The sequence below is a fragment of the Cydia amplana genome, chromosome Z, assembly GCF_948474715.1.
Source record: "Cydia amplana chromosome Z, ilCydAmpl1.1, whole genome shotgun sequence".
Lineage (NCBI taxonomy): Eukaryota > Metazoa > Arthropoda > Insecta > Lepidoptera > Tortricidae > Cydia > Cydia amplana.
Window position 1 is genome coordinate 27,800,759 of NC_086096.1, and position 19,401 is coordinate 27,820,159.

Genomic DNA, 19,401 nt, shown 5'->3' on the forward strand with positions numbered 1-19,401 from the left:
GTCAGAAAAAGTCGAATATTCGAATATCTGAAAGTTTCGAATATTTACAAGCCCTAACTGTGACTCAAACACTGTTAAAATACCATGCACTTGAATTTCCGAATGCAAGAATTTCCCAAAACAGTAAATATATTATTAGGCATTTGGGTTTCGCCAAGTTTCGCTAATAAAATTGTATAGAATGTACTTTGCGCCATTTTCCGCCGAGGTAATAGGTGCCTTAAAAAGGGGTGATTAGGGGCAAAACTGACATTCAAACCTCGATAACATTTTATTTTTACATATGCAAACGGAATGGTGTATATAATAAGTGTTCCGGACGTTTGTATTTTAGTTTTTATTTTATTTTGGGTAGTTCCATTTCATATCTTTGGCGATAAACAGGAAACAATTTCATACAAAGGTGATTTTCGAAGATTGTTGGATCGATTTTTTTTATTATGAGTATTACTATAGCTCCATTTTAAATTAGAATACATTATTTTTGTAGCAGTAGCTTTAAAATCCCATCTCACTCCCCTTTCATCCCTTCTCTCCCCATTCATAACCCAACTCTCCCCGCGAACCCTACTCATCCCATTTTACGGTAGCTAAAAAATATATTAAATCACAATCAGATACTAATAACTAGGTATATAGGTACCTTAAACTGTTATAAAACTAATATGTTGTGTGCTCCTGGACACAACATATTAGTTTTAATAGCACGAGGTGGCGACAAAATTAAATTAAAATAAAAGTATGGTTGTACAATGTAGGTATATCAACGTGTAGGTAATTATTTTATTAACCAACTACAAGATTTCCCAGAAGGCGGTACCTACTCATATTTGTCGGTTTTTTTAAATGTAAGCTCATTAGTTTCCATAATACCGCTGTACCGATTTAGAAAATTATTTTATTCCTTGAAATAATTGGTCCCAGTTGGTCCCATTGTCAACAAGTCGAGATCTGATAATGGAATTTCGAAGAAGTCGAAATAACTCTTCCGATGTTAATGGCAATTCTATATTGATTTTTGTTACCAACTTGTTCATTTGCTCTTGGGAAGTGGCATTTAGTAGAAGGTACCTAAGTCCTCAGCAGGAAGACTATAATGATGACTGTGTTGTGATTTAAAAAAATTGTTAAGTACAGGTTATTAGTAACCACCGATGGTAACTTGCAAAAGATTAGTGCATATAATAAGGTGACATGACCTTACAAAGCAATTTAGAATGTACAGATAGGAGTGGGACAAAATCACTCTCAAGTACGAATACCTACATACTTTAAGACGACATGTATTGTGCAGTAACGAGCATATGCTATTAGTACTAGTAGTAGATGTTGGGTTAGTAAAGTAGAGGGGTAACTATGTGCAGTCAACCAATTGGAACTTAGGCCTTCTTGGTTGACTGTACAATACTGTACATACCGTAAACTCCTTTATTGTACAGGTACACCTAGGTATGTTTCCATTGTTTTTTTAATGGGATTAAAATCATTTTGATTTCAAATGTACCTATTACTTATGTACCTACATGTGTTTAGTACCTAAGTACTCGCAACAATCGATTTGTGTAAGATTACCTAACCCATAATGTTTATTTGTTTCATAACAATGTGACCCGTATTAATTACTCTTGAGTACCTACAATATGTGTCAAAAAATATTTTAAGTAACATCGTTCGGAACTAGTCGCATATCCCGAGTACCCGTGCATGGGTATAACTCTAATGAGTCCTCTCTAAACGACTAATGAAATGAAATGAAACGAAATGAAATCGTGTATTCACAAACTAACTCACTAATGAAGAAGTCACAGTTGACAAGGTGGGCTCAGTAACTGTCACTGCACTGGTTATTATTTTATCCTACCTATTTATATTTATTTTCGTTCTTAAAATAGGTTACCTATTTATAATATTGATATATATTATTTATATGTAACAAACGAAATATACAGATACATACACAGTATACACACCTACTGACATAAATACTGGCAAATAATAATAATAAATTACTATTCATCAACGTGATTAGCATATAGATTACGTATTACGTATTGTCTTATCAATCACTGATGTGTGTGCAGAAATGGACAGATCAGAATCAAAATTCTTCCTGCAGATTTTGAATTAGTTTAAAGTTCTGAAAATTAGTGTATCCAAGCAACATAGTACCTATAGGTATTGATGTTTTAGCCGAATTACAACATACAAACATATTTTTTAATTTCATAATGATATTTTCACCACACTAACTGGTAGGGGCTCTAATTGGTTATTACTAATCAAGTTTACTTTTATTGCTTATAATTATGTCAAATATTGTTTAACATATAATTAAGCAATAAAAATAAATTATAAACGTCAGTATTTTAAAAGTAAAACTCATGTATACCTACTCGGTTCGTATGAATTAGTGACACAATAAAACAAAAGCTATAACTCCCTTAGCTTTTTTTTTTCACAATCCATAACTCCTTAGGGAAAAATATAAGCCTTTGTACTTCAGTATACCTGCATGAAATAAGTTCTTTTTCTTCTTTCTCCCTCTTTCTCAAATGTTTATTTTGTGCAACTGTAACCATACTGCTTAGGGTCCACTAAAATATATATCTATGAGATCTATGACATCTGGGTCTAAATTAAATATTACCATATAGTTGTATGTAAAGTAAACACTGCATGGAGGCATATTATTCCATATAGGATCGCGGCAGCATGCACAACTTGCGAGAACGAGTTGAATGCTGCAGTGCGTCAGCTTTCGAAACACCGGAGAAAAAACGGGTTTTAATTTGCCAAGATTCTGCAATTCCGCGCTTGGTTGGTACTTTTATTTTATTTTTATACATATAGGTACTTTTAACTACTAGTTTTGCCTGAAATTTTGTACCCGTTCATAATTAAATGTTGCGTAAACAAGCAAATTGAACCCCGACAGCGTAATAAGTACATTATTTAAGTGAGATCTTTCAATCGAACCTCGATAGCACGAATCTGAAGGGAAACGCCAAAAAGTTCGTGTTAACGAGTTTTCGTCGGCTTAGGTCATCAAAGCGTTGTAAAATAATTGGAAGGTAAGTAGTGTAAGAGTACCTATGCCATTTGTTTTGGTAACACAATGTATGTAATGTAGACTAAATTCTGTAAAAAATATGTTTATGCAAGAGGTGTCAATCGATTCAATTGTATGAATCAGATGACAAAGGCTACAGGTTCAATCTTCATATTTTACAAACCATTTGCTGACCACCAACTTCTCTGACCTTCACCATTTAACAACTGTAAGTTGCCCGGATCTACTGACAAAAACAGTATGGCAAACTAACTAGAGTTTCATTACTTTATAATGTGTAGGTACCTATATTCTTTATTCGGCGCCAGCTCTCCGTCTACAATAGCTATGCCTACAGATCAAGTCCATAGTAAATTCAGATTGAACCAATCATGAAATGCAAAAACCGCCCGATGCAATTTGGTTCGGTCATGTGTTATATTTTGTTTCCTATATTTTTTAATTTTAATAAGAAATTATATTATTTTGTTGTTGTTGTTGTTATTTATATTTACAACATGTACTAAGTAAATACATACCACCAGCTATAAACCAACTCATTTAATTAAAAAAAGTAAGTTTTACGGTAAATAGTGCATTTCATTGAGATAACTAAGTTGATTACGCACTGAATACAAATGATCACCTTTAAATTGGCGGCGTTTCACAAAAATAAAACATAAGTTGCGTTTTAAATATAAAGCTCATTATGAATCACTGTTTGTCTCTGTTTTCATTAATTAATATGTCTGTTAGAAAAAAAGTCAAACAGCGAACATTTTGCTATGTGCATAAAACGTAAAACTGAAATACGAAAATACTAGTAGTTGAACGGAAATACTTTCTAGACCTTTTCCACGCCGTGTCAAACACAAAAGCTGTCACTCAGACGCCACATCATTGAAGTGTCAAAACTGAAGTTGAACTTTATGTATATGCATGTAGGTCGATGTTGCTCTGTGGTTTGTGACCGATTAATCGGTCTTTGGCGTTGAACCTACGGTGCGGTGCGGATATATCGGTCATTGGCGTCCAAAAGGTTAACCAACCTATTTCTCAGAATGGTTTGTAATTACCATACAATATCCTAAATCTTCTTTAAAACGATAGTGGGCGACCGCTTCTCCATACAAACATAGTCCCCATTTTCCTCCCTAAATATTGAGTTTTTTTTCACATTTATCTTCTTCGGTTTTTTGATTATTATAAGATTTAGGAGTTAAAAATAAATTCCAAACAATTTTTTGAAAGCTGATTGTTCAAGTAATATAATTTCCATGATTTTTATGTAAGTAGGGTTGTTTTCTGCAGCCTAAAATACTGACAGATTTGCAATTTACCGAATATCAAACAAATTCCTTAATCTAACGAATGTTACATATAGTACCAATCCAAATGTATCAACCATTTTGTCATTCCTAAGCTGTAAAGCCTCTGGCAACCGCACGGCCTAGTCGGACCCGGAATGAGCTCTGCTTTTAGCTTATGCTATCACTGTAGGTATTCACCTACAAGCCATTAAGATGAGTCACGCTACCTAGGCCTCAAAGTGTATTTATAGGGCAAATGTATGTAAATACTGAAATGACGCTAGAATAGTTTTGTTGAAGAGCTACACAAAACATTGCCGCTTGGTCCTAAAAACATACAATTGGAGAGAGTGGATTGGCCTATTTACTCTAGGTAGCGCTGAAGAGACGACGACGGAGTGGTCAAACAGTCGTGCCACTCGTGACATCCGCCCTCCACGTCGGCATTAGGCAATCGGAAACTACCGACTCTTGCGTTATAAAGCACCCATTGTCTGATATTTTACAATTAAATGAAGCTAAGCTATTGTAACTAAGCCAATTGATTGGTTACCTACTTACTTCATTAATTTGTTAATGGGCGGATCGCTTTTTTTGTCACTCGTTACCGTTGGTTCGTTCTCCGGGAATAGACCAGGGTCATTCATTGAGCCCAGATTTTATAGGATTCAAATAAACTTTTTACATTATAAACAATTTTACTCCCACTGAGGAGTTTAATAGACAGGAAATTTAAAACCAGTAGAGATTTTCATAATAACTCCGTCTCTACATATATGTACCTACTTGTTCCTCGCGTTATCCCGGCATTTTGCCACGGCTCAGGGGAACCTGGGCTCCGCTTGACAACTAATCCCCAGAATTGACGTAGGCACTAGTTTTTACGAAAGTGACAGCCCTCTGACCTTCCAACCCAGAGGGGAAACTAACCCTTAATATGGTACAGTTTCCTCACGATGTTTTTCTTCACCGAAAAGCAACTGGTAAATATCAAATAATATTTCGTGCATAAGTTCCGAAAAACTCATTAATTCGTACGAGCCGGGGTTTGAACCCGCGACCTCCGGATTGAAAGTCGCACGCGTTATATGCGTTCACTGCGCACGCTCTTACCGCTAGGCTACCAGCGCTTCTATATATGTACCTATATATTCTTATGTTTATAAAAACTTGTGCATAAACATAAAGGAACAGGGGGTCGTCTGAATGCTCGGCCAATTCAGAGTGGGTGTAAAGCCAGAGTTATTAGTAGAAGGAAGCAAAAGACATTTCAGTTGGATTTTTCTACGTAATAGGTATCTGTAGCACATAGATGCAAGCAAAGCATTATCACAGTTGCAGATAGGTATGGATTAAGTAATTACAAGTAATCATGTTAGTTCAAACAACGACAATTCCGCAGAATGTGGAATTTTTAGATTGAATACAAAGTTGAAAAACGATTCACCCTGACCAAATAGGGTACCTATATGCTACAAATAGTTTTCTATTTCAGCTTGGATTGGAAAACGTTGATAACTCTATGCTTGGGATTTGAGTTTTCATTTTCCTGTGTTATAGCAACCTGAAGTTCAAATTCATTCATTCATTATTTCTTACTTTTTTTGACAAAAAAAACTACCTGTAAGTGGATATATTTATGCATGTAGGTGCCTACCTTTTATCAAACATTTTTAAAATGGGTTAAGAAATGAATTAGTTAACAAATAATATATTTTATAAAAATTTAAAAAACTTATAACAACTTAATTAAGAACTTCCTTCATTTGAAATTTTGAAGACTATTAAAAAATTATGTTTAAAATGTCTGCACATGAGAAAGTTACACATGATTACATTACGATACCGATACCTCTAGGCATGTTGATAGGTATAGGTATTTATTATGGCATAACTGGTTTTTAGTTGGTGCGTTAGAAAAGAATGCGGTTAATACTCGTATTTATCAAGTTTAGGTAGCATAGGGAGGTGCAAATAATCGCGATAAAGCAACATTTCGTGGCCAATGGCCATGCATTGCGGTATTGCGATAACCTATACACAGATAAACACCTACCATTATAAAATTACTAGATACTTATATTTTCAGAAATCTATTTAGCTCAGAAATACACTATGAATAACTGATTGCGATATTTTGCGAGATGAACATAAATATCTATAGGTCAAACTGATCATGTTCTACTATGGAAACAACCCCGAAATAACGAATATTAATTGCCTGTTTCATACATTTTGGCAGGTCAGATGTCAATATTTTCTTTGGAGAGTCAATATTTTTTCGCAATTTGGGTTGGTCCCTGGTAAAACTTGCTCTGTGAGACCTCGTAAAATATTGCAGGTTATCAAAGAACATCATGTACCTACATATACAAGTCTTGTATAATTATCATTTTTTTACTTTTATTTCGTTAATCTTATAATATAAAATATCTAATACTTCCTCGTGCACTTACGCTCAGTTTAAGTAAGTATACTTTCTATGTAAAGTTACGGAATATAAAGTTCGATGTACCTTTACATAAGTGATGGTACCGATGATAATTTGTAAAACTTTTATGTAACTGTATCAAAACTATAATTGATTTGCAGAAATAATATTGCTCTATAATAAAACTGATAATTTAGTCTTCCGACACTATCAGGTTGCTTTTTACGTAGTATCCGTAATTATAGGTTATACTAGTAGGAGCTACTCTGGGTATACATACATCGTGTATGAGGCTTCTTCCTGTTAATAATTCCAATAGTCTAATTTCCGCTAAAAAAATATTACCTACGAAGTAGTTACCTATCTAGTTACAAACTCTCCCGTCTAATATTTTCGTTTGAAAGGAAGAATTTATGTAGGTACCTACTTTATTTTTATATTCTAATAAAATAAAAATTTAAACGTAAACAAACGTACACATTACAAGGGTGCGTCATAAAAACATGCTTCTATGATGATCGATCGATAAGGCCTCGGTCTCTCGTTATCCCAATTGGACCCAAACAAGCGCTCATTGTTTTCTCTGTGATCCATTTTAAATTAAATTACATGTATTAATGAAGGGTACAACTGTACGTTGTTGCGTTTTAATTTGTGCTCGTAATGAATGTTGAAATATTCCAGTGGCTATTCATATTAGGTGTGATTCCGTGGCTCGATATTTGGAAATTGTATGCGTCTGTAGCTATGTTGTAATTAGATGTCGAGCGGTGCCATACCTAAGTATTATGAACGTTTAGGTCGATCCGAACCATTAATTGGCTGGTATGGTACTTATGGTACCGTTTTCGAGTCCCCGAGTAGCGAGGCGGCGATGGTAACGGGCAGGGCACCGGACAGGTGCAGTCGCTCACGCCCAACCTGTTCGGCCCAGCGCATATCTAATCTACGCTATAACTGTGTTTTCCGACTGTAAATATCATCACGTTATTACGCCCCTTGATCTCTAACCTTATAGTAAATAACTATCCAAAAATTACAATTACAGCCAGTGTTTAAACTCTTCGGGTGTGAAATCGCTATTGCATTCTCTTAATATTTATGACCATTATATCGGGAGGAATACAACGAAGGACTTACGGGAATTGTTTAGGCTACGTACTTTATTTTTCACTAAACACCTTAATATTTCTAACCGTGTCTGAGATATACAGTTTGTTAAACATTCGTGCAAATATCTGAATGTTTCAACCCTAATAGCCAGTAGATCCTATTGAATGAACGATATATGACATAATAATATCAATTTAAAAATGTTAATAATTTTGTAGGGTTGTCACTGATATATATGGTTTTTGGAGAACTGTAAAAAAAATTGTCTGGCAGTAGATGTGTTAATTTAATACAATGGTTAATCTTCCACCTGTATCAAAATCTTCCGAGCTCGTCCTATTAGATACAGAAGTTAACATTTTAATCCAATACTTAACATTATACATGTAGCCCTTTAGCGTTTGCGTCCAATCCGGTACTATTGATTGTGGCAGACTTGTTTAACATGTTGACCCAATGAATTATCCAAATTTGTGACCTCGAGCGCCGAACGCAACTTTACCAAAAATCGAAAATTTTGTTTTTTTATTTTATTTGGGCGATTATAACCCTAAAGGACTAGTTTTTGATAATACTGTTTTTAAAGTAGACTAAATTTGGTACAATTCGAGATTATAAATTGTCTCTGTAGATCTAATAGTTTCCAAAATAAGGCCTTTCAAAATGTATAATTTTTTCGAACTTGAATTCGTTGGCTAGGTGCAGTGAGTAGGTAATTGAGTAGGCATATACACTTTTGTCTCAGGCGATGCCGCTTGGCACGTTTGTTCCTAAGGTCAAACAAAGCTGATTTGGCCCGGTAGCCACGAGATGAGCCCCCTAAAAAGGGGGGAAAGGGTAGGCTCCATAGGTCCAATCTATGCTATATTTCTTCCTGCTACTATTTATAAACCTCAGAAACATGCAATCCATCTTTATATTTTGTAATTCGTCCTTGTATTTAACAAGCTTTCCCTTTAATTGATTGACATTTAACAATTATAATTATCATAAAACAAAACGAGCACTCAGAAATTAATTGCTTTAAATAAGCGGCCTTCAAATGAATTCTATAACGCGCGAGCCAATCATTAAGGTGTTTACCTAATTAGCGATTATTTCTAAAATATGATGACTTTTGCAATGGGATCCACATTTTTGCTCAAGTCCTAAGTCCTAAGTTAATACCTACCTATTATGAAATGTAAGGTTGCCCCCTGAACAAAGAGGTTGAAAATTTAAGAGCAATTCACTTATTGCCTTTTCCTTTTTTTAGTACTTAAATATTGTAGGTAAGTACCTACGTAATTAAAACTGCTCACCTACACAAAGTATCTGTACAAGTCCCAACGTAACATGAAATGAATAACTCAGTACCTAACTGGTTCGTATTTAGATTCCACGCACTAAATATTCCTAAACCCGTTACACCTCATTCTTCTAATCTAACCTGTATCGCCGTTGTAACATAAGAAATATGTATGTACCTACATACTTAAATTTACCACACAAGTAGTAAACATTACCGTGCCCTATCAATAGATTATTTTATGTTGAACGCCCGAACGATATTATTATGATAATAACATCCATTGAACGGTATTGAACGTCGTATAAGTTCAAATAACCTAAAATAAATCTACTAGCTTAGAGATTACACTAAATAAATAGGTCCATACTTATGTAGATACACAGTGTAATAATTTTAGTACATAGTTCTATGAGGCGTAGTAGGTTTATTAGAGGTAGGTAGGTACTATTCCTTCGAGTAAAATTATTGCGGTAGTCAGTGACATAGACAAATGCTTCATTGGCCGCGCAAGGTAGCTCTGCTACATTGATTGTCAATTAATCGCACGCACATCTTGACTATGCTAATTAATCTTGGCTTAGATAGACTAGCTGCCGATATTTAAATTAATATGGATTAGTTGAACCAAAGCTTGTCTCTGGTTGAACCTACTTTGTGTATCCGTAATTTGAAAGCCAATAGCGTGAGTTGCACATACTTAGATCCAAATTTAATTTTCCTGTCCCCAATATTTTGTTGAAATTTGGAACGTAATGTATATTGTAAACAAACATTTTTCAAGAGGGTTATAGTTAAAAATTTATTTTATTATATTTTATATATATAATATATCATAAAACTTAAGAACTAAAACCCGTTATATCATCTGACTGATGAGAGTGATGAGGTTCAAAATAGATTGTCCACAAATATTACCTACAGCTTCTGTCTTTCCGTGCTCCATCTCGAACTCCCGAAAACCCATTATATACTTCCTCTATGTCCACCTAAGAGTCTTAGACGAACTGTTCTTGGCAGCAACTCCCCCATTCCTAGTACTATTATTTATTCTGTGCCGCGGTTATGTAAGAATTCTTAATGCATGTAGTGATCATATACTACACGGATATACACTTTAATTCGCTAAGTAAATTCAAAAAACGAGTAGTAGGTACATAATTGTCTATCCATCCACAACTAGTACATACCTATATTGAAACAATGGTACTTAGTAAATAGAAAGTAGTAACATTGCATTATATATCTAGTTATGTATTAAGTTTTAATTTTTCGGATCTTTTTTGTTTTTTCTTGGTATGAAATGCCATGCCATGAAATTAATTTAACATATTTATTTATAAAGGTAAATATTTTAATTCCAGGGTCCCCGTGGAAAGTAGAGGTTATGGCCGGCCCAGCGGGCGGCGGCGGGGGCGAGCCCACCAGACTCATCCCCGCAAGAGTTCCCGCTGTATTTGAAATATCCACCTCGCCTGGTGCCGCCGCTTTCAGCAAAACCGAGGTAAATACATTCACGTTTTGTGGATTGGTGGCGCATATGTGACTAGGCGTTAGTGTAAGGCCTGAGTGGACGCCCGAAGCGGAGCGTTCGGCGGGGCGTGCAGCATGGCGTCGGGCTCACAAGTGATTTGAGCAGCGTGCACTATGGCCGCTACTATACGCTTGCATTTGTTTAACATGCACGCCGCACGCCCCGCCCCGCTGCACGCTCGAGCGTCCACTCAGGCCTTACACTTTACGTCGTTCCACAAAGCATACTAGGACAGTCGTGTAATCGCAAATGTGACCGACTGTTTGAGGCGTGCGATAATAAGCATAATAAGCAGAAGATCGTGGGTTCACATCCCGGCGTGCACAAACGAGATACTCGTTAATTCAAGTGAGGTGAAAGTAGGTACCATTGCATTTTCGGCAAAGAAAAACAAGGTGTACATATGCATTTAAATCTCTAGATAAAAAAATTGTGGGCATCTGATAGGTTTGTTTCTAGTTCTAAACGTGGCATCTCGTTTTTGATAATGCTGGTTATATTAAAATCGTGATTTCAGTTACCTAATCAACACTAACTATGCATAATGCTCATATGGATTGAAATACATGAAGTCGCCGTTAAACTTAAGCTATCCGGTTAAACTGCAGGGATTGATTAAACAATTCCCTGGGTAGCGGCGCCGCTGGCTGAATGGTAGGTAGTGGATGAATCCCTTCGTGTAACTGATCACATCGATTACATGCTGTTGTTCGCAACGGCAACACCGACCGTTTAATAAACGGAACTAACTGTGCGTTCAGAGACAATCATTGTGGGCTCCTTTAAAATCCTATGCAATTATCGGATGGGATTTCCTATACGTCAAAGAGATATACATATTAAAGAGCAATGAAAACGGGTCATTTCATACCCAATTTTCCAAACAAAGTAACTCGTTTCTTTGACTGAAAATTAAAATGTGTTTTTATGTAGGTCGAGGTGTCGGTGACAGCCCCGTCGCGCCGGCCGGTGACCGCCCGAGTGCTGGACGTCTCGGAGCGCCCCGGCGTCTACAGAATAGAGTTCACGCCCGAAGAAGTCGGCACTCACCTTATTGATGTAAACATCTTTGAGTACTCACGGCGTTATTCATAAACGTCTTCTAAGTTAATCAGCTGATGATCGTCGTTTGTCCCTCTCTATGGCACAACGACAGATAGGGACAAACGATGATCATCAACTGATTAAGTTAGCAGCCGTTTATGAATAACGCCATTATAATATGATGCAAAGAAGAGATGTAGTGATTGTCGTTATTTGTCGTCTCTGATAACAGTCACTCAGTCACTTTCTTTATGACCCTATTAGTCATTAAAAACTGTGAACTTCATTTACAAATAACCTCTTTAGGGGTCGAATCTCTGAAAATTATATGTTAGAACACGTGTACAAAATGTGGAACTCATGGCCTCTTTCGGATTTTATACCCATTTGAACGGGTTCGATTCCCTTCCCGGCTAGGTGTGACATTCGGACGGTATTGTATTTTTATTGTTATTCTTTTAAATTTGCATAATAAACGATATCGTAGTTCTGTACAGCAGATTTACCTATCCCATATTGTTCCCAAAACTACCCGAAGACCCTATATCTAATATTATAAACTTTGTATTGTACAGGTAGCTATTGCAGGGGACAAATTGGCCGCGGGTCCTTTGGTGGCAAAGGTATACGATGCTAGTCTCATCAAGGTCACGGACATCGGGAATGCTGTAGTCGGCCAACAATCACAGTTCAGAGGTAGGTACATATAGTTTGGCCAGGGACTGTCTCATTTCAAACATAGATAAAGTGAATCATACTGTTGTCTTACGCTAGTACCAGCACCCAAAAAATGGAATGAGTAGGGGAAGTCCGGGCATAGTGAACACCTTTACCTTTAACTTGACATACCTAACAGAAAAATTTAACGAGGAAGAAATGAAAAATGTATCAATAATAAGTCTTTATTTAATAATCTTTTAATTTAAAACAACACTAGCCTCCTGTTTAATAGTTGCTTCAATTTTGAACAAAACTTAAAATAAGATATTTTATTCCCTTTGCCCAGGGTGCCGGGCAAAGTGAAACAGCCCCCCGGGCAAAGCAAATATTACTCATAAAATCTTAGTGAACTTAATAACTAAGTGAAAATTAATCAACATAAGATCATTTCAATAATATTAATTAGAAACAGCTGTCACAAGTAACTTTTGATATATTTTCACTGATTTCATAAGCATACACGGCATAAGCATGGGTCTTCACGGCATTTCTGAAGACATTTTAACACAGCGAATCCACGTTCTGATAGCCATTTCCAAGACGTCTGTTAGCCAGGAGCCATTATCGATCTTTTTTTGATATTTATATATCATCTGTAACAATTTATTATCATAAAAAAAATTACCTAATAAATTCAAAGTGAACACGCTATCCGCTTTGCCTGATCCACTTTGCCCATTCAATCAGTTAAAGAAATTAAGAATAATAAAAAAAATAACCGTTGGATTGTTTTAAAAGAAATGCGTTGTAAAAGGAAGATACTTTAATAAGCAATAGAAGCACCTTGAATTAAAATTCGAGATAATTACTGTGACAAAATAACATACAATGTACTTATCTTTCAAAATCTAATATTTTGCACTAAAAACACATTTTGATTCGTCACCGACGATGCTCACAGCGACCGCTCCCTGTGACGCTTGCCGCTCATAGAGCGAAGGATCCTGAACATCATATAGGAGCGTGGTGCGAGTGTAGTCGAATAGTTTAGGATTGGGAGCCCGAATTCGCTTTGCCTGGGGTGTTCGCTTTACCCGGACTTCCCCTACCTATAGTTTTTTTTTACTTACTGACAAATTGGGTGTGCGACTATAATTTTTATTTCGTCTTTACGGATCTTGATTTAAAGTTACAGAGATATGTATTAAATACGTTTTATTTTCAGTGGACGCTAGTGCTGCAGGCGAAGGCCAGTTAGAAATTTCAATAAATGAAGGGGAAGTGCCTAACCACGTACAGGTAAGCTATTGCTTAATTGCCTACCGTAATTCGGGGTGAGTAGGTTTCGCGGGGGGAGTTGGCTTGCGAATCCAGAATTTCTTTTTTGAATTTGATTATATTTTTAGACATATTTTTTCTTCTTTTCGCAACACTAAGCTCCCAAATCATACAATTTTGAAACACAAATTCACTCTCAAAGTTGTGAGCGTCAGGATGACAGGACCATGATGGCTATTTATAACGAGTGTTACTCCAAGATTTAGTACCTATTTAGTATTTAAGTGAGTATTTCCCTCAAGTTGTTGTGGTCAAAAATGTAGTGTGTCACTCGGTAGAAACATTGTTTAAACCTTGCATCCTCATGCCTTGAAATCCTCGCAATGCTCAAGATTCCACTTTCAAACCACTCACTACGCTCGTGGTTCATTTTGGATTGGCCAAACAACGTAAAGTAAATGTTGTAGTCAAAAATATTAACTTTTGAACAAACTTTTAGGCCCGGTTCACATTGACTGGCTGCACCACTGTGCACATAGAAAGTTTATTCTAGCTGTAACTTTTTTACGTTAAGTCGAAATTAAATAAGAAGAATAATTATGAAAAGTACTAAATAGGTACTAAATCTTTGTCAAAAGATGGATTCGATATAACGCCTACAAATAGGGGAACTGGACTTGGTCCTGTCAACCTGACGAGAATGGCTGGCCACTTTATTTTCAATATTTCTCGATTTCTATTGAGGTACTAAATATTTGATGTCAGGTACCAAATAGTACTAAATAAGTACTAAATCTTGGAGTAACACTCGTTATAAATAGCCATCATGGTCCTGTCATCCTGACGCTCACAAAGTTGATGCTCGAAATCGGCGGATTTTTAGTTGATTTTAACTTTGATTTTAAGTCATGTTTACCAAAGTAAGTGTTCATATACTATTCGGATATCGTTTATATACTTACATGGCTTATTGGAAACAGAAAAACATATGTTATATTTTCTTTATTTGTAATGGTTTTAACATAGAAAACAATCCAACCGCATTTGATGATTTTTATGGGGTGAGTAGGTTTGTACTGTGGGGTGAGTTGGCTCGACAACGGGGACAGTTGGCTCACGAATGGGGAGAGTTGGTGTTACGAACGGGGTGTACCGGCTTGGTAGAGGGGTGAGATGGCGTTCGTAGTTCAGGGTTGTCGATTTACATAAGTAGTCAAAAGTGTCTTACATTATAATGAAATGGTAAATATTATTAATAGTAGGCAAAACCAGCCTAGGTTTTGCCTACTATTATGCATTTTTCGTAGAAACTATGCAATGTAGCAACAAACTATCATTGACAAAATAAAATTCATACCTCCGGAACACTTTTTTTGTATATGTCACCGTAAAATTGTAAACACTCGTCATATTATAATCTCACTAGTTACATTATAAACTGACGGTAGGGAGATTATAATCTAACCTAACCTAACCTACGTTAGATTATAAACTAACGGGTTCACAATCTTACGGTGTCATATATAAATCAATGTGCCACATATAAAAATAAACTTTTATCTAGGTTTGAACTTCGATTTCGCGCCAACTCACCCCGAATTACGGTATTAAAATAATGTTAATGAAATAAAATCTGACCAACCTTACCTTTTTCAGGTGGTAGGTGGCGGACGTTGCCTCGTATTTTGGAGACCTGAAACACCAACGCCTCACAGAGTAGATATAAAATTCAATGGCGAACCGGTGCCATCATCGCCGTTCATTTTCAATGTAGCGCCAGCACAAAGAGTCACCATTGACACCTCACAAGTTGGTGAGTAGGAAATTCATTGAAAAATAAAAATATTAAGTATATCAGTGGCGGCGCATTGAAAACATTCGTAGGCAAACTAGAGCTAATTTGACATTTCTTCGATTTATTTTGTTCAGGAAAAGTGCTCTGCTTTTCAATTATCAGTCGGTCGGAATCAAGCTCTATGAAACTGCAACTTATGTAATTAATAGAATATAATTTCCGTAAAAACAAATAACAAAATGTGTCAGGGGTCTTCCGGTGTGGTTTCGTCTGTATCGCGGGTGTCAGTTAAACAGTTAAAATACCTACCTATTTATTAACTATTAAGGTAGGTACCTACAGTCAAGTGTAAAAATATGTGTGCGCACTATACACACGTTATACTCAAAAATATGTCCCATTATCCCATAGCTCTTATAAGTTCTTATGTATGTCAACGAGTTAAGAACTATGGGACATATTTTTGAGTAAGTTATATTGCACCCATATCTTTACACTTAGCTGTAGGTACATAAGTAGGAAGTTAAACCTTTTTTTTTACAAGCGGACACGTCTGCGAGCTTTAAGTTCGTTTTATTGCTGGAGGTATTAAAACTAAAGTACTATATCCAAACTATCTTCTGTTTCTTTTCTGCACAATACTGAATTTAAAATCTATTATCAGATTTAGAATGTCTTTTTGAGAAAGGAGTAAAATTTATATCTACATACTTAGGTTATATTCTCTCGTAAACAAGTTATAATAATCTTTATGATGTTGAAACGCTATTCTTACAAGGAAAGGAGTGAGCTGAGAAGTTATATAATCTTTTTATATGGAAGTATAGGTACTTACGTTATTATACCTATAGCGTAAAAGCTAGCATGACATACGATCAGCCAACTAGGTAAATGAGTCTAGTGAGTTAAATATTACTCATTTTGCACGTTATCTATAGGTAGATAATACATTGCGTAATTTAAATATTGATGTTTTATATTAAGCCTAATATTATAATATTAGATAAACAAGCTTACATTATTTCAATTCATAGAAAGTACCTAGATGTAGGTAATTACAACGGGTACGCAGCATAGCAGGCAAAATATTCAAAACAATTTGAAATGAAATGAACTCCATCTTAATTAGGTACGTTTCCCGCCATTGCTAACTTTTTCATTGATTAGTGTTACCAACTTGTACAATATCGATATAAGCGCGTTCAAGTTTAATTATTTCATAGCATTTTCATAGTAATTTGCTGTGAGTTTCAGGCAATGTGCTGAATGCTTGGGTTTTATCAGCCATTAAAGTCGTAACACACTACCACACAACACCAAGGTCGCGGTGCGGTGCTGTAGTGTGTTACGGCTTTAATGGCTGATACTAAACCCATGCAAATAGCAGATTGCCTGCAACTCACAGCAAATTACTATGGAAAATGCAATTACCTACTGCATTACAATTCATCATGCACTAATATTCTATAGCGCTTCAATTTGCATAGTGAATGGCGTGTAATAAGCGTAACTATACTTGGTCAACCAGATCTTGACAGTAGAAAAAGGCGGCAAATTTGAAAAATGTAGGCGCGAAGGGATATCGTCACATAGAAAATTTGAATTTCGCGACTTTTTTTACTGACAAAATTTGGTTGACCAGCTATATATAATATGTAGCACATTAGCGCATCGTGGACTAAAATGTGAGAAACGCATGTGAAACGTCATTGTCACACAGCTGTCATTTTTGTTGTCAATCAATTGTCAAACGACTCTAACAAAACATAGAAGGTAGCATCCTAGATCCTTATACTAGATTCATGTAAATAACAAAATCAATTTGCTCGTTTCCTAATTGATTCATGATTCCTTTCTTGTTCCTTTCCTTCACCGATATATTCATAATTTATTGGTGTCGATAGTCAAGTTTTGTTTTGTAAATAATTATGGTACACCGTGTTGTGCATGACCTCGGTAAATTTGCCAGGTAAGATGCTTGCTTTAGGACTACGAGGCGACAACTCATTTTATTTAGTTTTTCTTTAAGTCGCTAAGTTACTTATTACACTTATTAGGGATCCCTAAACCGGCAGCAATTTCGTGGTGGAATAGTAGTTTGATGAATGATGAATCAGTACCTACAATTAAATATAAGGAAGATAGACAATTATGGTACAAATCTAATACCTTTAAACGAGCAATTCTTGTTTATATATATATTTCGGGGATCTCGGAAACGGCTCTAACGATTTCGATGAAATTTGCTATATGGGGGTTTTCGGGGGCGAAAAATCGATCTAGCTAGGTCTTACCTCTGGGAAAACGCGCATTTTCGAGTTTTTATATGTTTTCCGAGCGAAGCTCGGTCACCCAGATATTAAACGTTATCGGAATCGGCTCAGCTAAATTCCATTTTCGTACTAATCTTATGTTGTAGAACTGATCCCTGTTGGCGAAGTGGCATCATGCTCTGTGCGCGTGGAAGGCTCAGCTGGGGGAGAGCTAATAGTGACGGTTCGCGGTCCGCGGGCCGAAGTGCCTGTGCGGCTCACTGGTGACGCAGTCTCTGGGCTACTAGCTAGCTTTACCCCGCGACATGTGGGCCCGCATACCTTGACTGCACATTATAATAACCAGCCAGTGCCTGTAAGTACCTACTTCCTAAAACATTAACCTGTCATATCCCAAGGGCTCAAATATGAGCCGTAAATAAATTTTCCAGATTTCCCACGATTTTCAAAACCTCCCACTTCAACTCCCAGTGGCTCAAATGGGAGCCATACTGGGAGACAACAACAAAATTAGTTTTCAGGTCGCAGGATCGGGCAGGTTAATTATTGTTGATGACATTATTCATAATTTGTTGTCAAATTTAACAAGCCATTGATACTGAGAATAAGAATAAATTTGTTTATAATAACAAAGGAATACAGTAGCATGCTCAAAAGGTGTCCGGTAAGCCCCAAACTAGGCCGAGCCTGTATCTTGGGACTTGGGAAAAAAGTAAGTTACAGATGACACATTGGATAAACTAAACCTAACTTAAAACTGTTTGAATACCTTTCTGTCTTTTAGATAGAGACAAAATTTACAGAGGTTTGCTAAGTTGTATGAATAAGGGGCAGAAGCATAACATGAACTTAATCTAGCCATGGGTGTAGTTGCATCTGTGAGGTCGATTTGAACCACAAACTTTTTGGTGAAGGATAACATCATGAGGAAACCTACATACATATACGCGATGAAATTCAAAGGTGTGTGTGAAGTTCCCAATACTGTTGTTTTTAAATATGGTTATAGAGGTAATGGTTGTTAACAGGGTACCCCATTCATCTGTAAAGCCTATGACGGCAAGTTAGTGAGTGTGAATGGAGGGTCATCAGCTCGCGTTGGTGTCCCAGTTCAGCTAGCTGTGGACGCAGCCCAAGCGGGAGAGGGCAACTTGGAGATCACTGTTGCCGCTCGAGGATTGAACATACCTACCCAAGTACACCCGCAGGTATGTTTCTGCACTCTCATTGTTTATGATGGCTTTGATGATTTGAAATAATAATGTTTTTTCTTTGTTTTAGGGCAATGCTAGATTTACAGTTTCGTTTACTCCAACTGAGGCTTGTGACCATGTAGTTAATGTCTCTTTTAATAAGGTATGTATGTGTGGGCATTCAATTACAGTATCAATTTATATAATCATAATCACACAAACAAAAATTAACTTCACAGGAACCTAACCTAAGTCAATTATATTTTGTATTTAAGTCTTTTCACTTCACCTTATAAAACAAAGTCCCCTGCCGCGTCTGTCTGTTTGTGTATGTTCGCGATTAACGCGAAAACTACTGAACGGATTTTCATGCGGTTTTCACCTATCAATAGAGTGATTCTTGAGGAAGGTTTAGGTCTATATTTTTTAAGGT

General features: G+C 36.3%; 1 protein-coding gene across 3 annotated transcripts in view; it reads left to right on the plus strand.

The window, feature by feature from the left end:
• Window positions 1-19,401, plus strand: part of LOC134661406 (filamin-C) — a 102,519-nt gene that overhangs the window by 58,776 nt on the left and 24,342 nt on the right. For all 3 annotated transcript variants that reach the window (XM_063517474.1, XM_063517476.1, XM_063517475.1), the window contains 8 exons: window positions 10,556-10,695; window positions 11,659-11,784; window positions 12,345-12,465; window positions 13,655-13,728; window positions 15,364-15,520; window positions 17,922-18,130; window positions 18,804-18,983; window positions 19,057-19,131. In XM_063517474.1, the coding sequence (XP_063373544.1) occupies window positions 10,556-10,695; window positions 11,659-11,784; window positions 12,345-12,465; window positions 13,655-13,728; window positions 15,364-15,520; window positions 17,922-18,130; window positions 18,804-18,983; window positions 19,057-19,131 (1,082 nt within the window). The remainder of the gene's footprint in view (window positions 1-10,555; window positions 10,696-11,658; window positions 11,785-12,344; window positions 12,466-13,654; window positions 13,729-15,363; window positions 15,521-17,921; window positions 18,131-18,803; window positions 18,984-19,056; window positions 19,132-19,401) is intronic.